The sequence below is a fragment of the Procambarus clarkii genome, chromosome 20 (genome assembly GCF_040958095.1).
Source record: "Procambarus clarkii isolate CNS0578487 chromosome 20, FALCON_Pclarkii_2.0, whole genome shotgun sequence".
In the NCBI taxonomy this organism is placed as follows: Eukaryota; Metazoa; Arthropoda; class Malacostraca; order Decapoda; family Cambaridae; genus Procambarus; species Procambarus clarkii.
In genome coordinates this window covers 19,547,066-19,572,233 of record NC_091169.1, presented here as the reverse complement: position 1 = coordinate 19,572,233, position 25,168 = coordinate 19,547,066, and the positions used below count along the sequence as shown (strand labels likewise).

Genomic DNA, 25,168 nt, shown 5'->3' with positions numbered 1-25,168 from the left:
AATGGAAGGCAGCAACACATTGGGGGATGACGCAGTATTGGCGGAAACATTACACAATACTAGGCGAGACACAACACTGTGAAGGCCACTGGGTGAAACACTAGGAGACACGCAACACCTGAGGCTAGTTTGACGTTGCACTAAGAATAGACGCAACTGTCAAGACGCAACACTTGACAAAGACGCAAAAACCATCAAACCGGATGCTGGACAAAAAGTTAAAACATCGAGTACAGGACAAATTAATACAATTGGATTCCATTCCCCCTGGGTTCTAGGAGACTCGAACCGCGAATCCCACACTTTTGAGACCGAAGCGCCATCGACCGAGCTATTGACCACTCAACAGCGCGGTCGACAGAGCTTCCGAACACGCTTGGAGTCCGGGATTCGAGTTTTCCTAACGAATCGAGACGAATCGAATGTTATTTTCCACGGAAGTGTAGATGACAAATGTTAATCAAATTGGCTCACTGTGAAAAAAAAAAATAATTACACCAATTTCAGTTTCAGGAATTTAACATAAAACAATCAGATTACGTATATATAACAACACAGGAAGACATGTCAAAAATGTATCCTCGTGTCAAATAATAATATCATGCAGTTTCATTACGTTAATTAATTCCTAACACAATGGAAATATTGGAAACTGAAGTTAATATTTCGCAAAAACAACAAAACCAAAAAAATCTTAATTTTTTATTTGTTTCTCAGTATTGAAGGTCAATGAGCACACAAGGTAATGCAACAACTCATCCACTCTTCTAATTAGATAGCGTATTTGACGTTATCTAAGCTAACGTTACAAATGCAACCTATTAACAAAAATACGCGGCTCGTACGAAAGTGACGAATCAAGATAACGGGCTGAATACTTGGTCTCTAATCAAAATATAGAATTAGGCAATAATTCATCGTTACTGGTTTAGTATTGAAACTAATAATAATTAGATTACCTCACCATTTACTAAATGGTGAGAATGTTCCATTAACTCTCCAGACTCACCGGTTTAAGGGTGATAATGGTTAACTGATTGAAAGTTGAGAATGCTCCACAAATTCTCCAATTTGACCTGTTTAATAGGTGGAGAATGTTGCTTGATCGATGGGTGGAGAATGTCCCTTGTTCAATGGGTGGAGAATGTCCCTTGTTCAATGGGTGGAGAATGTCCCTTGTTCAATAGGTAGAGAATGCCCCATATTCAATGGGTGGAGAATGTCCCCTTGTTCAATGGGTCGAGAATGTCACTTGTTCAATGGGTGGAGAATGTCCCTTGTTCAATGGGTGGAGAATGTCCCTTGTTCAATGGGTCGAGAATGTCACTTGTTCAATGGGTTGAGAATGCCCCTTGTTCAATGGGTGGAGAATGTACCTTGTTCAATGGGTGGAGAATGTTGTTTGTTTAATGGGTGGGGGAATATTACTTTTTTAATAGGCGGATAATATCGCTCGTTTACTCAATGGATAATATCGTTTGTACAATAGGTGGAGAACATCAGTTATTTAATAGGTAGAGAATATCAATTATTTTTATAGGCGGAAAATACCGTTTGTTTAATAGGTGTAGAACATCAATTTTTTTTAATAGGAAGAGAATAATGACAGTTTAATAATCGGATAATATCGACTGCTTACTAAGAAAGTACCGTTTGCCTATTAGAAAAAATATCGTTTAACAGGAGGAAAATATCGTTTACCTAATAGGGGGGAGGAATATCGTTTGCCTACAGAAGAACATTGTTTGTACTATATACAAAAAAAAAAAATGTTTCATGTTTTTTTTTTGTGATGAATAAAATGAATTTCAGTATCCAAATAAAACAGGTCAGTGACAACTATAATTAGACAAACACAGTGACAAACACGATACCCCAAACCTTTCATGTTGATGTGTGGTGTGCGATCAAACGCTGCTTATCGTAAGCTGAAGCTTTGGTTAAATAATTTATTAGTAATAGGACAAAAATAAACACTAAACGCTCTGATATATATTTTTAAATTAGAATATCTGCTTTCAGTAGGTCAGGCGTTTGTGGCACGCTTCACCAAATGTTTCACAGTAATTACTGCTGGGTATGTGCCCAACATGGCTGGGATGGGATCGGCAATATACCATAATGCATACATTGGTCAATATAGTGTGAATGGTAGTGTCCGGCTATCGTAATTTTTAAGACTTTGTAGTTTTTGAGCATAGTAGTATGCAAGCGTAGTAGTGTCCGAACAAAGCAGTATTCGAACATAGCAGTGTCCGAGCACTGTAGTGTCCGAGCATCACAGAGTCCGAGCATCTAATTTACTAACGATAATTAAAAAAAACAAACTTAATAGGATATAAAATATTTGATCACTCAACATTTAATTGATAATTACTGACGTTTTAACCTAATTATATTTATTATTGAAGCTGTTGTTGTGTGCAACCCTCCCTACCCCCCCAGGGCATAGAAAACGAGCTTGTTAGCAAAGCTTTGCAAACGAGCTCATTTGGTAAGCCCTCAAGGGCTCACAAACCTGGTTTTGTAGTAGAACACCGAGGGCTCAACAAGGTTGAAGGATTGTGAATTAGAACCCTCGAAAAAACTTTATTGAACACGGACACGTGGAAGGGACAAAAGCTATTGAACACGGACACATTGGAGAGATCAACACTATTGAACTCAACCACGTGGGAGGAGCCTGCAGCACTATTGAACAAGAACACATGGAACGGGCTGGCAGCATTAGTGAACATGAACAAATAGAAGAGAACATCACCAATGACCACGTTAAACTTTCATAAAGCCACTGGGAACATCATGAAGAACCTCTTGTGGATCAGAATATATATATATATATATATATATATATATATATATGTCGTACCTAGTAGCCAGAACGCACTTCTCAGCCAACTATGTAAGGCCCCGATTTGCCTAATAAGCTAAGTTTTCCCTGAATTAATATATTTTCTCTAATTTTTTTCTTATGAAATGATAAAACTACCCATTTCATTATGTATGAGGTCATTTTTTTTTATTGGAGTTAAATTAACGAAGATATATGACCGAACCTAACCAACCCTACCTAACCTAACCTAAACCTATATTTATAGGTTAGGTTAGGTTAGGTAGCCGAAAAAGTTAGGTTAGGTTAGGTTAGGTAGGTTAGATAGTCGAAAACAAATAATTCATGAAAACTTGGCTTATTACGCAAATCGGGCCTTGCATAGTAGGCTGAGAAGTGCGTTCTGGCTATTAGGTACGACATATATATATATATATATATATATATATATATATATATATATATATATATATATATATATATATTTCTTCTTCACGGTTGGGTGCAAGAAAGATATATACTCCAACTGGAATTTTATGACTGTCAGATATCGGGGAATTATTATTTAGAACTGTGCAATATTTTTCTAACTTTGCGACTTTTGGGTTGGCCTTTGTTTTTTTGTTTTTTTGTTTTATTTGACATTTTGACAAGGGTGATAAATATTCTCTGGTATATTTCAGCCATTACGATATTGCCCACTGGCTTATAGGCAACGAGAGTTGGGACGTCTTCTGAACACAACCTATATTCTGACACACACCACACACACACACACACACACACACACACACACACACACACACACACACACACATCAACATATATCATATCTCTATCATATCTACATTTGAAACTGTGTATGGAGTCAGCCTCCACCACATCACTTCCTAGTGCATTCCATTTACTAACTACTCTGACACTGAAAAAGTTCTTTCTAACGTCTCTGTGGCTCAGTGCCCAAATGAGCCACAGAGACGTTAGAAAGAACTTTTTCAGTGTCAGAGTAGTTAGTAAATGGAATGCACTAGGAAGTGATGTGGTGGAGGCTGACTCCATACACAGTTTCAAATGTAGATATGATAGAGCCCAGTAGGCTCAGGAATCTGTACACCAGTTGATTGACGGTTGAGAGGCGGGACCAAAGAGCCAGAGCTAAACTCCCGCAAGCACAACTAGGTGAGTACAACTAGGTGAGTACACAGCTGCTGGTGTTAGAAAGGCAGGGAAGGGAACTATCAGCAGAAAGCGCCCAAGCCATTACGACTACGTAGCACTGGGAAGGGATCAGGATAAGGATTTGGGATAGGACGGGGGAAGGGGAAGGAGGATTGGTGCCCAACGCCTTCTGGACGGTCGGGGGATTGATCGCCAACCTGCATGAGGCCAGACCGTCGCTCTACCGTCCAGCCCAAGTGGTTGGGCTGGAGGACGGTATTACAACCCCAGCAAACCAAGACGCAAAAAATCATCAATCATAACTACAAACCGGTTAAGAAGATGGAGGTAAAATTGGCTAATTACCAATTCTGATGCAGCGTCTCTGATGGTTACAAATGACCAACATCAGTGATTCTCACCAGGGGTGGGGGGAAGGGGAGGGGGTGGGGGTAGGGGGAGAATAGGGGGAGGGGGAAGTGGGAATTCCTTCCAGGGTAGAGGTTAGGGGTTTCAAGGTGGTAATTGGGACCACAGACTCAAACTGTTGGAATATCGATTTTAGTACAAATTACTTTTCAATGTACTTGGTGTATAAATAATTCACTTTATTCTATGCCACAAATTAAAATAAAAAAAAATATTTCACTTTTCATGTACATACTATTTACTTAGAGGATGGATTATTTACATGCAAATTCATTCCTATTTGTTTAACATTTTATTTGTTAGCTGTAGGATTTGTTTGTTGCTTTTAATAGCAAAAAAGTAATTAATAACATTTATATAATATTTTGATTTCGTTAGTGAAAACAATGTCAATCTCTAAGCCACAGAAAATTTAGAATATTGGTACATGGGGGGAGGAATCAATTTACAATCACTTAATTCCACACAACTTGTAGCAATCCGAGTTCGGTTTATTCATAAACTATTTGACCTCAAGCTAATTAAAACTATTTTAGACAGCATCAATTAAAATCTGATTAATACCTTCAACTTTATTTTTTGTTAAATTACGAGTCTCTGTCCCACAGGACCGAGTCATCAGCCTCGGACTCCCTCGGGAGTTTAATTATTGCTCATTATAAAAGTGAAGAAAATTAGTATTGGCCGGGAATTACAGGGCATTGGTCGGTTAGGCGATCATAAGACTCCCGTGGGAATCTTATAAACCTCAGGCCGGATAAGACTGTTATCTTGCAGACTCTGCAAATGTTGGTTTATCATGCTACACTCATTATAGCATGTCCTGTACACAGTGAAATATGTTTCAACATGATTCTCCATGTATATACCTTTATCTTTTATCTTCTTCACAGCGCCTTAAAGCGAGAAGAAAAAGCAGGAGAAACTCAACAATCATTCCAAGAAGCGATTCATAACAGGATCGAAAAAGCTGAAAAATGACAGAAGGGAAATGTGAATAATTTCAAGAAAAGGACACAGATGTCTAGATTTACACAGCATCTAAGACAGAGGAGTAACCAAGGCCATTACAACAGCTTAAACTATCGCACAACCCACGATAATAGAGCCCCAGCTATCATACAACCCAATCCGTTACAAGAACCCCAATCTGTTACAACAACCAATCCGTTACAAGAACCCAATCCGTTACAAGAACCCAATCCGTTACAAGAATCCAATCTGTTACAAGAACCCAATCTGTTACAACAACCCAATCCGTTACAACAACTCAAGTTGTTACACATTAAAAGGAAGATGAAAGGATAACTTTACAGTGACAGAGTAAAGAGCCGGACGACTAAATAGGGACAAAATGGGATATGAGGATAAGGAGCTGGGATATGAGGACAAGGAGCTGGGATATGACGACAAGGAGCTGGGATATGAGGACAAGGAGCTGGGATATGAGGACAAGGAGCTGGGGTATGAGGACAAGGAGCTGGGATATGAGGACAAGAAGCTGGGATATGAGGACAAGGAGCTGGGATATGAGGACAAGGAGCTGGGATATGAGGATAAGGAGCTGGGATATGAGGACAAGAAGCTGGGATATGAGGACAAGGAGCTGGGATATGAGGACAAGGAGCTGGGATATGAGGACAAGGAGCTGGGATATGAGGACAAGGAGCTGGGATATGAGGATAAGGAGCTGGGATATGAGGACAAGGAGCTAGGATATGAGGACAAGGAGCTGGAATATGATGACAAGGAGCTGAAATATGAAGACAAGGAGCTGGGATAAGAGGAAAAGCGCTCGGACATGAAGACAAGCTGGGATTGAGTACAGGAACAGTATTACTAGTAGTGATCATACTACTTGTACCACCGGGAATCGAACTTCGACCTTGCTAAAAATCGAGGTCAACAAGCCTGCTCTCCCAACTAATACGTCGCAGTTCTTTACGTTTTGGTCACCAGCGTTGCCCAATGGCCCCTACTATAAATATTAAGGAGGTCCTAATATATTTACGTTTTCTATGCATCAGACTCGATTAGGTTAGGGTGAGTTGCTTTGGGTTTGTATGTTTCTGGGTAGGCTAAAAGGTTGGATTTTTAACGGAGTGGCAAATCAAGAAAACGGGCTGCTCAAAAATAAATGTAAATACTGTGATTTCTTTCTTTCTTTGTTTTTAAAGTGAGGTGCATGTTCAGTAGCGCAGTAGTCTACGTCCTCGACTCACACCCGAGGATCCTGGATACGATGGGTTTGCCGGACAGAGACGATCAGGAACGCTTCCTTTCACCTGATACATCTCTTCATTAAATAGTAAATATATATCTGGGATTTAGCCCACTGTTGTGGCTTGTATCCCGGGGAAGGTTACAGCAGTAACTAGTCCTTCCCCGGGATATATGTTGTCCAAATCGAGCTCCCCCTAGGCCTATTGAAGCCTGGAAAAAAACGTACAGTCTTCCTGTCCCGATCATTGGTCAATTATACACAACAACAATGATATCTTCAATGTCAAAAGCGTACAGATCTTTACTAAGGTTGAGTAAATTGTCCTTTATTGAACCTCAATAACTCACTTTATTTCTAAAATAATTTTTGGCTTACCCAATCACAGGAAGTAGCTTTCTCGTTTTGGCTCACTCCTTGTTACCACAAAAACACCCACAGGCAAGCACAAACACCCACAGGCAAGCACAAACACCCACAGGCAAGCACAAACACCCACAGGCAAGCACAAACACCAACAGGCAAGCACAAACACCCACAGGCAAGCACAAACACCATCAGGCAAGCACAAACACCCACAGGCAAGCACAAACACCCACAGGCAAGCACAAACACCCATAGGCAAGCACAAACACCAACAGGCAAGCACAAACACCCACAGGCAAGCACAAACACCAACAGGCAAGCACAAACACCCACAGGCAAGCACAAACACCCACAGGCAAGCACAAACACCAACAGGCAAGCACAAACACCAACTGGCAAGCACAAACACCCACAGGCAAGCACAAACACCAACAGGCAAGCACAAACACCCACAGGCAAGCACAAACACCAACAGGCAAGCACAAACACCAACAGGCAAGCACAAACACCAACAGGCAAGCACAAACACCCACAGGCAAGCACAAACACCAACAGGCAAGCACAAACACCCACATGCAAGCACAAACACCAACAGGCAAGCACAAACACCCACAGGCAAGCACAAACACCCACATGCAAGCACAAATACCAACAGGCAAGCACAAACACCCACAGGCAAGCACAAACACCCACAGGCAAGAACAAACACCCACATGCAAGCACAAACACCCACAGGCAAGCACAAACACCCACAGGCAAGCACAAACACCCACGGGCAAGCACAAACACCAACAGGCAAGCACAAACACCCACATGCAAGCACAAACACCAACAGGCAAGCACAAACACCCACAGGCAAGCACAAACACCCACATGCAAGCACAAATACCAACAGGCAAGCACAAACACCCACAGGCAAGCACAAACACCCACAGGCAAGAACAAACACCCACATGCAAGCACAAACACCCACAGGCAAGCACAAACACCCACAGGCAAGCACAAACACCCACAGGCAAGCACAAACACCCACAGGCAAGCACAAACACCCACATGCAAACAGAAACACCAACAGGCAAGCACAAACACCCACAGGCAAGAACAAACACCCACATGCAAGCACAAACACCCACAGGCAAGCACAAACACCCAAAGGCAAGCACAAACACCCACATGCAAGCACAAACACCAACAGGCAAGCACAAACACCCAAAGGCAAGCACAAACACCCACATGCAAGCACAAACACCAAAAGGCAAGCACAAACACCCACAGGCAAGCACAAACACCCACATGCAAGCACAAACACCAACAGGCAAGCAAAAACACCAACAGGCAAGCAAAAACACCCACAGGCAAGCACAAACACCCACATGCAAGCACAAACACCCACAGGCAAGCACAAACACCCACAGGCAAGCACAAACACCAACAGGCAAGCACAAACACCCACAGGCAAGCACAAACACCCACAGAATGACCAGCAACAGAAAACCTGGACCCCAGGAGCTATAGTTCAGCCCCCTCACATGCTCAAACAAATTGAGTTCGCACTATGCATATATAAAAACACTTTACAACCACACTTTACAACCACACTTTACAACCACACTTTATAACCACACTTTACAACCACACTTTACAACCACACTTTACAACCACACTTTACAACCACACTTTACAACCACACTTTACAACCACACTTTACAACCACACTTTACAACCATACTTTACAACCACACTTTATAACCACACTTTACAACCACACTTTACAACCACACTTTATAACCACACTTTACAACCACACTTTACAACCACACTTTACAACCACACTTTACAACCACACTTTACAACCACACTTTATAACCACACTTTATTAAGGTCACTCTGGCCCTATAAAAGTGCTACCGCCAATTAAATTGATAAAAATCCAGTTTTTAATGCACAAAAGCGATATTATAGAGAGGGATTAAGAGATTACTCGGTTATATAATTAAGCTTTTCCATGAAATTTTCACCTAGCGATATCTACGCATCCGGCTGAGGAATTAATCCGTTTGAATGATTATTGAATTTACTGAAAGGCAAATATTTTGTTTCATAGTGGATTAAAATTGGTCTGTGGAAAGTGGCGTAAAGGTTATTTTATGCAATATAAAATCACAAGGGGGCAACTGGGGAGCCTTTGACAAGCCGCTGGCTTAGTGCCCTCATCGACGACTCTCGATAGGGGGCCCCTCAGGTAAATTCAGGTAAATAGAACTAGGCACGGAAAGGGAACAATCAGGAGAAAGCGCCTAGCAGTTACGACTATATAGCACTTGGAAGGGGTAGACGGTTGGGGGATTGAACGCCGACCTGCATGAAGCGGGAAACCGTCGCTCTACCGTCTAGCCCAAGTGGTTGGGCAAGGAGAATAGACACGACAAAACTGACCAATCAATCATTACGATTTCCCAACGCCATTGAAATAGTGTGATGCTTTTATTGTATTATAGCCTTGTAGGGAGCCGGTGGCTGAGCAGACAAAACACTGGACGCGTGATCCTGTGGTCCCGGATTCGATCCCGGGCGCCGGCGAGAAACAATGGGCAGAGTTTCTTTCACCCTGATGTCCATTACCTAGCAGTAAATAGGTACCTGGGAGTTAGTCAGCTGTCACGGGCTGCTTCCTGGGGGTGGAGACCTGGTCGAGGACCGGGCCGCGGGGACACTAAGCCCCGAAAACATCTCAAGATAAGATAGCCTAACCCCTCCCCCCCCCGCTGTGGCAAAACTACATCAATGCATTTAAATAAGGCACTTCGTCCATCTCCTTGGACTGGTCGGTACAGTGCCGGGCTTGCTTCTTTGAGGGCCGGTGTTCGATCCCCCGATGGTGCTTCTCGTCTTCGTATCTTTTGCAAGTGCAATATAAACATCCCGGGAGTCAGTGTTCGCTCCCCAGTAGTCCAAATGTTGTTGCAATATTCTTTTACCCCCGTCCTCGTATCCCAACTCCTTGTCCTCGTATCCCAACTCCTTGTCCTCGTATCCCAACTCCTTGTCCTCGTATCCCAACTCCTTGTCCTCGTATCCCAACTCCTTGTCCTCGTATCCCAACTCCTTGTCCTCGTATCCCAACTCCTTGTCCTCGTATCCCAACTCCTTGTCCTCGTATCCCAACTCCTTGTCCTCGTATCCCAACTCCTTGTCCTCGTATCCCAACTCCTTGTCCTCGTATCCCAACTCCTTGTCCTCGTATCCCAACTGCTTGTCCTCGTATCCCAACTGCTTGTCCTCGTATCCCAACTGCTTGTCCTCGTATCCCAACTTCTTGTCCTCGTATCCCAACTTCTTGTCCTCGTATCCCAACTCCTTGTCCTCGTATCCCAACACCTTGTCTTCGTATCCCAATCCGTTGTCCTCGTATCCCAACTCCTTGTCCTCGTATCTCAACTCCATGCCCTCATATCCCAACTCCTTGTCCTCGTATCCCAACTCCTTGTCCTCGTATCCCTTCCATGCGCTATGTAGCCTATGTCTAAGCGCCTTTCCCCCTCATAATTCTCATAATTACGTTATCTCTCCAGCCTCCTCCTTTCCTGCATATTTAACGATTGACAAAAAGAGGTAAATAAAGCCTAATTATGAGTTCTTTGCACTAGGATAAGGATATTGTATTCGTGAGTGCGTTTGCGAGTCGAGTGTATTTCTGCATACACACTCAAGAATCTCATTTAACTCCAGTGAGATGTGACCTTATACTTCCAGGGGAAATCAATATTGATATTTAATATTTGCTCCGTCAACTGCTTCATTTTCAGTCACTGGGCATGAAATAATTTTTGTAATTGTTGTTTTTGCCTGTTATTCTTCTTCTCCCTCTTTTCTATAATTCCAGGACTCTTATATCCTAGGTCTCTCTTACCCCAGCCCTCTCTTACCCTAGCCCTCTCTTACCCCAGTCCTCTCTTACCCAAGCCCTCTCTTACCCCAGTCCTCTCTTACCCAAGCCCTCTCTTACCCCAGTCCTCTCTTACCCAAGCCCTCTCTTACCCTAGTCCTCTCTTACCCCAGCCCTCTCTTACCCAAGCCCTCTTTAAGGTCACAACGTTCTGCGGGCGTCCAGCGATGTGGGTAATACATCCTATTTACCTATGTGAGGTAAAGGTTACCTTCAGCCCAGATAACTGTCCACTGAACCACGCCCTCCAAAGGATTATTGCCTCCAGACCTGCCTGGATTATTGACTCCAGACCTGCCTGGATTATTGACTCCAGACCTGCCTGGATTATTGCCTCCAGACCTGCCTGGATTATTGCCTCCAGACCTGCCTGGATTATTTCTTGAACACCGCCTTTATTACTGCAGGATTATATCTGGAAAACCGTCTACAATTCCGTAGGAGCACCTAGATAATTAATCCAGGAGAATGAATTCATCCTCCCGTAGAGCCACCAGGAGGATTGCTGGGAAATATTGATGGATATGGGCGTGGATCACAGGGCACAACCTATGTTATTCCCCGACCTCCGTCTGGATAGGTGACATGAAAATGTCTTCAAATGCTATGCTTGTATATGTGCTTCCATCAAGTGATGGAAGGTGGTAACGTGGTTGTAACTCACCCCCCCCGTCATCCCCTGGAATTGGGGTCTCGTTCAGGCTTCAGTCTGGAAGGGAAATTGGTAACAAGTGAGAGGTTTTGTTAAGACTCCTTCTCAGAGGTTGATGAAGTTAAACGAGCTGTCTTGTTACAAAATTTCCTTCTGTAAGAATTGCTTCTAAAAAAAAGTATTTTCAAGTATTCTCAAAATACTAAAAACTCTTAGTATTTTGAACGTCTCAAACATGTTTCCTCTGGTGTTCATTTTTTCCAATATCTGAAGATTTCGGTCTGTTGGTTTTCCTCGTATCTCAAGTTGATATTTTCAAGTATCTATTTGGTTTGATTCCTTTGGATCACTTCTATTATCTGTGTTTATCTGTATTGTAAGGCCCGGGGTCCATGCTGGTGCAGCATACTCCAGAACTGATATAACAAAGTGGATCAAAGGTGACGTTTGTTGGTGCAGAGGTGTGGACCCTCAGACAGGTTATATTGCGTTTTATCCAACCAAAGCTGTTCACCAGGCACCAGGTGGTAGGCAACAGTTGTATATCCCCTATGTAGCCCACTATGCCATCATGGTGCCTTCAGTTTGACCACCATAGGCTGCCCAGTAAGGCCCATAAGTGTATTAATATCTCTTTGCCGATTATGTGTATTCAGTTTGAAAGAGAATCTAATACTGTATTTTAAGTTCAGTATAGACTATTGTATACTAATTTAAATGATGATTTTTCTTGTTAAAAAAAAGCCCAATCACTTGGGCTGGACGGTAGAGCGACGGTCTCGCTTCATGCAGGTCTGCGTTCAATCCCCGACCGTCCAAGTGGTTGGACACCATTCCTTCCCCCGTCCCATCCCAAGTCCTTATCCTGACCCCTTCCAAGTGCTATATAGTCGCAATGGATTAGTGCTTCTCCTGATTGTTCCCTTCCCTTCTTGTAAAAAAGTGGCTTGTTAGTACGGGTGATTGGCACCACCAGTTGCTAGTTTGGCCGCATGATTGGCACTGCTAGTTGCTTCCCTTAATAATTTGACAAGCTACCAGTTGCAAAAGTTTAAACCATACATATATTTCCCCTCAATTTTTTTGTTAACAATAGCTAAACGGGTAATGAGCTATTAAAAGGCTAGTACGTTAAAGATCATAAGCTATTGGGAACTTAATTCCTCATTCTAAATTGTACCCAATTTGACCCAATTTGTAATCGTACGCTCTGACTCAGCATTTCAGCCTATCCTCCTAAAATGATAGAGCTTATAATAACTACACACAGAAATCACAATAGCGTGATGCATCAAATGAAGAAATCCACAAGGGCCGTGACGAGGATTCGAACCTACGTCCGAGAGCATTCCGGACGTAGTCTGGGATGGTCTCGGACGTAGGTTCGAATCCTCGTCACGGCCCTTGTGGATTTGTTCGCTTATATTAACTATTTGGTGGAACGTAGCAATATGTCGTGATGGACCACCAGAAAGTTGACTTTTGGTATTAGTAATTTTGACCAAATATTAAAATCTATCCAAAAATCTTGCTATCATAGAGCTAAACACCGTTATCTTAGGTCTAATATGGTACATGTATACCTTACATGTACCATATCTTAAGCTGTACTTAGCTTAAGAATATTTACGTGTGGATTTTAGCTATATTTTTTCGGATAGTATGACATTAAAAACACAAAAAGTGAATTATTTCCGATCTCTCTACATACTGGTACTTTTCAACCAAATAGTTACTCTAAGTACTATCATTTCAGGAGGGACGAGTTGCAGTACAAAAATCAAAATCCTACAGTACCGAGTTCTACTTTCTAATTACCAATTACGTCAATAAATATACCATGGTTATCAACGGTACTCTAAGTACTCCCTAAACAGAATGACCTGAAATTTACACCCCAAACGTTGAGGGTCAGAAATCTGAGCATAAACGTTTTTTTTTCACAGATTACACCGAACACCTAAAACACCGAACACCTAAAACACTGCACCGAACACGTAAAACACTGCACCGAGCACCTAAAACACTGCACTGAACACCTAAAACACTGCACCGAACACCTAAAACACTGCACCGAACACGTAAAACACTGCCCGAAACGCTTTGCGTAATAGTGGCTTTAGGCATTGTATGTACTAGCTCTATCTCTTAATCCAACAAACTTTGTAATATCTCTTTATGTATGTACTTTACCTAAATAAACATTTATTTATTTATTTATTTAAATCAAATACACGTGGTGGAGTCTAACAAGCAGACTAGTGTAATTGCTCCACCTTCCTCCCAAGTGTCCAAGTAAATTACTTTGGAGTGCAAATTGCTGTTTTTGTAACAAGTGTTTCTTGTGATAGGTGGTGAATAATGAACCTTCCTTGTTGTGCTGCAAATTCTCCTTTCTAATTTGTTTGGTGTGTTTTATCAGTGGTGGTGGAGCAGGTGGTGATGATGGTGGTGGTGGTGGTGGTGGTGGTAGTGCTGGTGGGGGAGGTGGTAGTGCTGGTGGAGGTGATGGTAATGTTAGTGGCGGTGGGAGTGCAGGTGGTGGTGGTAGTGCTGGTGGTAGTGTGGGTGGGAAAGTGGTATTGCTGGTGGTGATAATGCTGGTGTTAATAGTGCTGGTGGTGGTGATAGTGCTGGTGGTGGTGATAGTGCTGGTGGTGGTGGTGATAGTAATGTTAGTGGTGGTGGTGGTGATAGTAATATTAGTAGTGGTGGTGGTGGTGGTTGCGGAGATGGTAGCTGTGGTAGTGCTGGTGGGAATGGTGGTAGTGCTGGTGGGAATAGTGGTAGTCCTGGTGGGAATAGTGGTAGTCCTGGTGGTAGCTGTGGTAGTGCTGGTGGGAATGGTGGTAGTACTGGTGGTGGTCGGTGGTCATGTACTAACATCATCAGTGATAAGGATCTATTTAAGTAGGAATAAAGTAATCAAATAAGATATGATAATAATATTCTCCTTTACCACATTAAAATAACTCACAAAAAAGTTTTCAATCAGCAACACATGGAATACACACTAATTAATAACCAGAGAGAGAGCTTCAACCAGCCAACATGACAAAAAGTCAGATCTATAATTCCTATTAAATCCCAAGTAGACTGGGATTTAAAAAGACTGAGAAAACCACTTAAGACGTATAAAAGGCTAATTCAGTTTGTCAGGGAACTGGCAAAATAATGACCATTAAATATAAACAATTATGATCACTTGATGAGTAAATGACAGAATGGAATTTGATTTACTGTTGTAAATGTAAATATGGTGAGAATGGAATTTGATTTACTGTTGTAAATGTAAATATGGTGAGAATGGAATTTTATTTACTGCTGTAAATGTAAATATGGTGAGAATGGAATTTGATTTACTGCTGTAAATGTAAATATGGTGAGAATGGAATTTGATTTACTGTTGTAAATGTACATATGGTGTGAATGGAATTTTTTTTTACTGCTGTAAATGTAAATATGGTGAGAATGGAATTTGATTTACTGCTGTAAATGTAAATATGGTGAGAATGGAATTTTATTTACTGCTGTAAATGTAAATATGGTGAGAATGGAATTTGATTTACTGCTGTAAATGTAAATATGGTGAGAATGGAATTTGATTTACAGTTGTAAATGTACATATGGTGAGAATGGAATTTGATTTATAGTTGTAAATGTACATATGGTGAGAATGGAATTTGATTTACAGTTACAAATGTAAATATGGTGAGAATGGAATTTGATTTACAGTTATAAATGTAAATATGGTGAGAATGGAATTTGATTTACAGTTGTAAATGTAAATAGGGTGAGAATGTAATTTGATTTACAGTTATGAATGTAAATAGGGCGATAATGGAATTTGATTTACTGTTGTAAATATAAACATAGTTAAAAAATTGAGTGAAATAATCTGTATTGAACTACCGATGGTCGAACTGCTTGCTTGAGAGTTCGTCCCGGCCAGCCCATCTAGCTGACTGCATCTATGTGAGTACACAAATACAATAGATGGAGTAGTTGCGTTAAATATGAGTATTTAACACAAAAATACTCAGCATCTGTTTACAATTCTTCGATCTTCACGTCTGGGATCCTCTCGGACATAGGTTCGAACCCTCGTCACGGCCCTTGTGGATTTGTTCATGTCGTAGTTCGTTACTCTATGATAACTAGTTAGAAGTAAAAACACAAACCACCAATTTTAATACTCGCCAAAACCAGAAATGTAAATTAAAAGAAAAATAGTATTCAGAAATGAGGTTTAAAAGAATGGTTGTCTAAATATAGGGCCGTGATTATAATGGTAAACCCAAGGGGTCTAACTTCATGCAGGTCGGCGTTCAATCCCTGACCGTACACAAGTGGTTGGGCACCATTCCTACCCCCCCCCCCTCGATCCCATCCCAAATCCTTATTCTGACCCCTTCCAAGTGCTATATAGTCGTAAGGGCTTAGCACTTTCTCCTCATAGTTCATTTATCCATTCTCTATACACAAAAAATCCAACTTCTTAACCCAGTCAGGAACGAACGCGCCCGAGCAACCCCATCCTAACACATCGAGTCCGATGCATAGAAAACGTAGATGTTTGCGAGCCGTCACTTGTCATGGTAGGCTACAAATGTAACGTTGTGACGTCAGCTGAGAGGACGAACTGAGTAATCAGTCAGAGTTTGAGTAATCAGTCAGAGTTTGAGTAATCAGTCATTGCGATAGGCCAATGAATGTGTTTTATTGGACATATTTCGAAAAGATCGAAAAGATCGTAATTAAGATCGAAAGAAAGATCGAAAGATCGATTTTCTTCCCAATGCGCCAGACAAACTTCAGTGCAAAATTCAACATCCTCCCCCCCCCCTCCTGGCCAAACACACACCGAAACTACGACGGTGCTACAACGTTCGAACAAGTTTTAACACCTCCTAACCAGTTATAACAACCAATATAGCAAATTGTAACAACGTTCTAATACGTCATAAACACGTTAAGCCAAGATGTAACAACTTTATTACAAGTTGTAACAAGCGGAAAATAGAGACATTTACGGTTTGTGTTTCCAGCCCACAGGATTGAAGAGGTTAATCCTGTGACTCCCGGAAGGGAAGGGAAGTGAACGGAAGGGATAATCACAAAGCCCTGACGACTATATAGCACTTGGAAGGAGTCAGGATAAGGATCTGGGATGGGACAGGGGGAGAAAAGAAATAGCGCCCAACCACTTGTAGACGGTAGAGGGGAATTGAACGCGGACCTGCATGAAGCGAGACTAAAGACGAGAAGTGACAAACTACATCCTCCCAACCAATCACTCGTTCGCCACTATCAACACCCATCTCTCTCTGGCCCTTGCCAATTGCAAAGGTCATTCGACTGCTGACATAAATTTTGCATTGTATATCTTGCTAATTTAGCGTGTATTTTGGACGGAGGAGGATATTGACATATACTACCTATATGTCCCTGTCCCCATAAAGATATATAAAATCTCAATATATCTATCAATGCATACATTAGTACTGCAATTAATGGTTATTATATTCGTCACTCACATTAAATGAGTTAATAAATATATTAAAATCTTGCAGTTTTCAGTAGTTTCTTTTTTTTCAAATATTGATTCAGTGTTGAAGTAGACATGGCCCAGGAAGATGGTGGTGCTAAGACGAAGGTGTCTACCTTAGCTTGTGTACCTTCCGGGGATCCACGGCCCCTCATAGCCCGGTCTCCAGCCGGACTCCCCGAAGACCGGGAGCATGACCCCCCCCTAGACCACTGATATATGGGACCTATCTCGGACCCCTGGAGTATTAAGGTACTAAGATAAACATAGTTCTCAGACCTCTGGATTATGGGAGTACTAAGATAAACATGGCTTCCGCAGCTCGTAAACACGAATAAATCCCAGACTTGTCCGCCATGGTAGACATAAGAGGCAGATCGTAAGAAATGCGCAAATGCTTCACAAATCCTGACACGTGACTGTCACATTATAAGTTAGGGATGACGCACAGTGAGGCCTTGACGTCACACTGGGGCTTCAAGTTTGACACGTGTCAATCAACAATTGACAGCCCCGTCCAACAGAGTAAAGGAGGAACAGTTGATCTAGAATAACAGCAATAAATTGATAAAAAACGGGAATATGGAAATAAATAAACGAATGCTGGAAACCAAAGGATGGATGTTTGGGGAGTAAAACCTATACACTGCTGAAAGGTTTTGGAGATAACCAGAGGTATGGCAGAAATACTCATCATCCTCACGTAGTAATTAGGATGTTCGTGTTTGTAGGAGAACAGAACGTCCTCATCAATCAGCCTGTTCTCATCAACACAGCCCGTTCTCATCAACCAGTCCGTCCTCATCAACCAGGCCATCCTCATCAATTAGCCCGTCCTCATCAATTAGCCCGTCCTCATCAATTAGCCCGTCCTCATCAACCAGCCCGTCCTCATCAATTAGCCCGTCCTCATCAACCAGCTCGTCCTCATCAACCAGTCCGTCCTCATCAACCAGCCCGTCCTCATCAACCAGCCCGTCCTCATCAACCAGCCTGTTCTCATCAACCAGCCCGTCCTCATCAACCAGCCCGTCCTCATCAACCAGCCCATCCTCATCAACCAGCCCGTCCTCATCAACCAGCCCATCCTCATCAACCAGCCCGTCCTCTTTAACAAAGGACAATGTTCATTTCATACAGCCACCGAACAGTCTGTTTGGTATGATAAACGCTTCACCCACGACTAACAACTCATGATGTTCGAACATTTCTCGAATGGTGTTTCACTGACGATCTCTGTTCGAATCGCAACACTGTAAAAAATGCTTCACTCACGAACGAGAAATACAAATGATTCCGAACAGAACCTAAACGCCGAACCTCATCTTCGCCTAAATATGCACAGTATGCTAATATATAGTTATATTAATATATATTTGAGAAGAATTTCTATTTTGAATGAACAGCGTAATAAAATTTATGAATGCATCTTTGGGGTCGCCCGCTGGGTGGAATGAACATAGCCTGAAGCCAGGTTGGAGAAGACACACACACGCATATTATATATGCATTAAAAAAAACATGAAACACAGTTCCTAACTTAGTCATTTTTTACAGCAATAGTTTCATATAATTTTCAAAATTAAAATTTTTGCATTCCAAAATACTAGACGAAATTTTTATCACCTGGAGGCATACAAAATAAGACGAAAGATAACGAAATTGACTATAAAGTTTGTGGAACGATCGGAGAGAAATTTCGCATGAGAATATTATTCTGGAAGATGATGAAAACCTCCTGTCACTCTCCCTTTAGGTTCGAGTCGTCTTTCAGGTTCGAGCAGTTAGCTCTTGGACCCCGCCTCTCTTACCCATCGGTTGTCTAATGCATATTCTAATTCCCGAACTATTTTTTGTTCCATCATATCTACTATTTATTTCTCACACACACACACACACACACACACACACACACACACACACACACACACACACACACACACACACACACACACACACACACACATTTCCCCTGATGAAGCAGCCGTAGTAGGTGTCTTACTCCCAGGTACCTACTTACTGCGAGGTGAAAAGATGCATCAGGCTAAAGAAACTCTTCCCATTTGCTTCTGCCTCAATCGTGAATCAATCCCTGGCCCTTAGGACTAAGACCTGGCTCTCTGTGTGTGGGTGTGTCATAGATGTGTGTGTGTGTCAACGATGTCTGTCACTGTTACCTGTGTCTCTCTCTCTCTGTCACTATTGTGTGTCTGTGTCACAGATGTCTTTGTCTTCACTGTTGTCTCTCAGGTAACCTTGCAAGCCTTTTGTAATGCAGTATTGACCTTCATTGAGCTGCTGCAAGGTTGTAAGGCAACACTACTCTTGTGAGTAGGTGTTGCTTTCTTGAAGACACTGTGTTCTTGTGAGTATGTGGTCTTATGTTGTATGTGTGTGTCTGTGTGGTCTTATGTTGTATGTGTGGTCTTATGTTGTGTGTGTGGTCTTATGTTGTGTGTGTGTGGTCTTATGTTGTGTGTGTGTGTGGTCTTATGTTGTATGTGTGTGTGGTCTTATGTTGTGTGTGTGTGGTCTTATGTTGTGTGTGTGGTCTTATGTTGTGTGTGTGTGGTCATATGTTGTGTGTGTGGTCTTATGTTGTGTGTGTGGTCTTATGTTGTGTGTGTGGTCTTATGTTGTGTGTGTGTGGTCTTATGTTGTGTGTGTGTGTGGTCTTATGTTGTGTGTGTGGTCTTATGTTGTGTGTGTGGTCTTATGTTGTGTGTGTGTGGTCTTATGTTGTGTGTGTGTGTGGTCTTATGTTGTGTGTGTGGTCTTATGTTGTGTGTGTGTGGTCTTATGTTGTGTGTGTGGTCTTATGTTTTGTGTGTATGTGGTCTTATGTTGTATGTTGCGTGTATGTGGTCTTATGTTTTCTTGTCATATTTATGTTTCATTAAACACATGTGGCGGGAAGGAAATTATGTGGAGCAAGTGTTAAGACAGAATGACTATGGCACACATGGATGGAATATGTGGACAGGATAGGAGCTGGGATATGTGGACAGGATAGGAGCTGGGATATGTGGACATGATAGGAGCTGGGATATGTGGACAGGATAGGAGCTGGGATATGTAGACAGGATAGGAGCTGGGATATGTGAACAGGATAGGAGCTGGGATATGTGAATAAGGATAGCAGTTAGTCGGGATATGAGAGGGGAAGAACGATGCTCTACCACATGAGCCATCGGAGATCAATCTCTGATCTGCAAGAAGCGAGGCAGTGTGTTCATCAGGCTTCGCTTCTTGCAGGTCTGCGTTCAATACCCGAGAGTAATCCTCATAATTACGTAACCTCATGTGAGTCACACTTATTTTAGTGTGAGTTTCCTCATTCTTCGTGAGGCACTTTATGGTATACAGGTGATTGTGGTTTATTGCGTACACTAATTAATCCAGTTTATGAGTCATTGAGCTGTTAACTGCAGTTCTGATTGGTGATTCAACCTGCCCTCTTACTGAACGCAAAATATTATCTTAAGCCATTACTTCTGACGTAAAAATTGCAATGGTTTACATGACTTAAAAAAAAAACCTTTGTATTGAAGCTTTCAGGGAATAGAGAGATTTTTCTCCAGTTGATTTTGATGCTTTTAGATAGACTAATCCACTGTATTTTTTTTTACGGATTGGGTAGTTGATAGAACGGGTCCTCGTGGGCTAATGTAATCTCTACGCTAACAACTACAGTTAGGTGCGGGCTTCTGTAGTTGATACTAGTTATCTCAGGCCTTGAACCACACCAAGCTGGATGATGCTAACATGATAACAACATGGGTAGCAACGGTTGGGCAACAGCAACATGGGCAGCAGCAACATGGACAGCAGCAACATGAGGCAGCCTCAACATGACCAGCAACAGCAAAATGAACAATGAACATCAGAGAGATGAACAACCAAGAGAACTCGAGGAACAAAAGACAGCTCCAACATATGAGTCACGTTACCATCATTAACTTCAACCAACTCTTGCAGAAAACTTAATTACATTTTTCTCTGTCGAAAATTTGTCGTTAAAATGTAACCGGTGAAAAATAGGAGGAATAATTACCTTTTAATCCAGTAAGCTGGTTGAAGGTTTATATTTCGCTCAAACTGCCATGCTGAGTGGGATACTGGGATATGCTGCCATGCTGAGTGGGATACTGGGATATGCTGTCATGCTGAGTGGGATACTGGGATATGCTGTCATGCTGAGTGGGATACTGGGATATGCTGTCATGCTGAGTGGGATACCTGGAAATGCTGTTATGCTGAGTGGGATACCGGGATATACTGTCATGCTGAGTGGGATACCTGGATATGCTGTCATGCTGAGTGGGATACTGGGATGCTGTCATGCTGAGTGGGATACCGGGATATGCTGTAATGCTGAGTGGGATACCGGGATATGCTGTCATGCTGAGCGGATACTGGGATATGCTGTCATGCTGAGTGGGATACCGGGATATGCTGTTATGCTGAGTGGGATACCGGGATATGCTGTCATGCTGAGTGGGATACTGGGATATGCTGTCATGCTGAGTGGGATACTGGGATATGCTGTCATGTTGAGTGGGATACTGGGATATGCTGTCATGCTGAGTGGGATACTGAGATGCTGTCATGCTGAGTGGGATACCGGGATATGCTGTAATGCTGAGTGGGATACCGGGATATGCTGTAATGCTGAGTGGGATACGGGGATATGCTGGTATGCTGAGTGGGATACCAGAATGCTGTCATGCTAAGGGGGATACCAGAATGCTGTCATGCTGAGTGGGATACCAGGATGCTGTGATCGTGCTTTGACGCCAAGATGTCGCAAATGAGGCCAATATGTCGTAAATGACGCCCAGGATATCACAAATGACGCCCAGGACATCACAAATGACGCCCAGGATATAACAAATGACGCCCAGGATATCACAAATGATGCCCAGGATATCACAAATGACACCAGGATGTCATAAAGGACGCCCAGGATATCACAAATGACACCAGGATGTCATAAATGACGCCCAGGATATCACAAATGACGCCCAGGATATCACAAATGACGCCCAGGATATCACAAATGACGCCCAGGATATCACAAATGACGCCCAGGATATCACAAATGACGCCCAGGATATCACAAATGACGCCCAGGATATCACAAATGACGCCCAGGATATCACAAATGACACCAGGATATCACAAATGATCACCAGGATATCATAAATGATCACCAGGATGTCGCAAACTAACGTGTTTCAATAATCACTACCCATTCCCTCCAGTTATCAAACTATTGCAACTCACTTGCATCCTCGGCCAATCAAATTCATCCTCGGCATAGTCAACATCCTCTTCAACACACTGCCCAACCGTTCACAGTTCTCTTCAACAGTGACGAGGAAAACATCAACTCCACTTCTTTCTCTTCCCTTAAGGGGGCAGCATTTCTCTACATCATACGCTAACGCACACACACACACGCACACGCACATACTCTAGGGAATCTGTATACTGGTAGATTGACGGTTGAGAGGCGGGACCAAAGAGCCAAAGCTCAACCCCCGACAGTCACAACTAGGTGAGTATAACTAGGAGAGTACACACACACACACAATCAGGAATCCAAAGTCAAAGGTAGGCCTAAATAATACTTGATATTGTAATTTACAAGTTTCAAAATGTTGTAGAACCTATGCAGTCATAACACTGTTTTTATTTGCATTATTTTAATAAATTATTATTATTTGTGATAATTTAATTATCAAATAATAATTATTTTTGTATTATATTTTTGAGTTGCAATCAACTGATAAAAAATAAATTTAAAGCTTAAAAATAACAAATAATAATAATAATAATTTATTATGCATAGTCAAATCAGTCTAAAAAAAAATAAAATGACTCTCTAAGCCTCTCTTGAGAGTTCAACAAAATTCCTTCGCAGTAGATTAAGCTCTAAGCTGACGTCAAAACAGCTTACTGACACAACGTTTATTTTCTTAAGTCCTGACGTTAACTGATTGCAGGACAATATTGAAAGCTGCATCAGATGATGAATTACAACAACAGCAAAAAATATCCCCTCTACGGGCTCACCATAGCCCGTGCTACTTGGAACTTTATTCCAGGTAGCGAATCTTTAACAACAACAACAACAACAGCAAAATAGTTTCACACTTGCGACCTTTTTTTTTTATTTAGACATAAGTCGTTTATATTTTAAAATTAATTTGGTATTATGGAAGGTTTTCGGCGAGTTAATGTTAATGATGATTCATAAATCTCTTCCTTTAGTAGCTCTCAAGGGTCCTACTAACTCTTAAGAGCCTTCAGCAGCCATTCAAAGAAGTCAGCAAAGATTAAAGTATTATATATATATATATATATATATATATATATATATATATATATATATATATATATATATATATATATATATATATTTATATATATATTTATATATATATTTATATATATATTTATATATATATTTATATATATATTTATATATATATTTATATATATATTTATATATATTTATATATATATTTATATATATATTTATATATATATATTTATATATATATTTATATATATATTTATATATATATTTATATATATATATATATATATATATATATATATATATATATATATATATATATATATATATATATATATATATGAGCAAAGCTTAATGGGGTCACCAAGTATAGATATCACTTAAACTCTATGAACCATCAGGATTCGAACCCAGACCACCGAGTCTCCCTGTCAACAGACTCAGCCTGCCGAGCTACCATAGTCCACAGTGTTTTATATTATAAACATATAAAACTAAGAAAAACTCAAATTATCCTGTATCTAGTTGATATAACATTTGAAAAAAATCATCGTGGGTTACCATTGGTAAAATGTCAATTTCCTCTCGAGTCTCTTGTGCCAACTTGGACAACCATGTTGGGCATGTACCCCACAGCAATCAGGGTGCAACGTTGGGGGAGACTAGCCCTAAACATCTAGCCTCCATCTTCGGATAGAAACATAGGTAAAAATTCTTAAGACTAGCATAACTGTTACAAAAAAAATACAAAACTCCTCTCCTTAGAGATAAATCATTAAGCAAAGAATAAGCTACCTAGAGTGCACAAATCTTTTCAGTATTATGAAGCAGCATTATGAAAACTGCTTTGGGATCTGGCTCGAGTATTTTCCAAATGTCGAGGCATTTTCACCCAGATCGTTGATTTCTCTCTCATTCCTATTTATTCTCGGGAGAAAACTGCGGCCGACGCTAATGGTGAATGATAGCCATACCTTTGGCGAGAAAATTAGACGACTCCCATAACTGTCAATCAATACCGGTAAAGACTCTCTCTCTGGCGGTGGAGTGAAGAAGCAGCCCCAGCAGCAGCAGCAGCAGCAGCAGCAGCAGCAACAGCAGCAGCAGCAGCAGCAACAACAGCAGCAACAGCAGCAGCAGCAGCAGCAGCAGCAGCAGCAACAGCAGCAGCAGCAGCAATGCTATTCGCGGTTGTAATTCAAGTCTGCTGAAGACCATTGTCAGGATTCGCAGTTCTAATTCATGACAGCCAGAGACCACTGTCATGATTCATGGTCCGCAATTCAACTCTGCAGACTGTCGCAATTATTCGCGATCGTAATTAAACCCTGTGACCGTCCATCGTTACGATTCGCGGTCATCAATCGTGACAACGAACTCCAGGTAGAATACAATCTCCTGTCAAAAAAGAATCATTGAGAAATTGACTGTTTTTTGAGCATAATAATCTTCCATGAAAATTCAGAAATTCGTAATTATATAAATATAATTATTTGCTAAAAAAAATCTAAATAGGAAGATAGACTGCTGTACTATCTATAGATATTTAGTTCTAATAGCTAACCTGCAGCTATATGAATTACAATTTAAATCACTGAAATTAATTAGGATTTATATTCAATCATTTGCTTGCGTATCAACAACAAAAGATACAGGCAAATTTGCACATCTGCTGGGACACCCATTAGTGTCC

At 41.4% G+C, this 25,168-nt stretch overlaps 1 protein-coding gene across 1 annotated transcript; it reads right to left on the bottom strand.

The window, feature by feature from the left end:
- Positions 1-21,232: 21,232 nt before the first annotated feature.
- LOC123755266 (calcium-binding protein P-like) lies at positions 21,233-21,760 on the bottom strand. The gene has a single exon (XM_045737718.1). It carries the CDS (start codon positions 21,758-21,760, stop codon positions 21,233-21,235), a length of 528 nt encoding a protein of 175 aa, XP_045593674.1.
- Between the last annotated feature and the right edge of the window lie 3,408 nt (positions 21,761-25,168).

Excerpts from the sequence above, each read along its gene's own strand:
- LOC123755266 (XM_045737718.1), bottom strand. The coding sequence starts at position 21,760 with ATGACAGCATCTCAGTATCCCACTCAGCATGACAGCATATCCCAGTAT.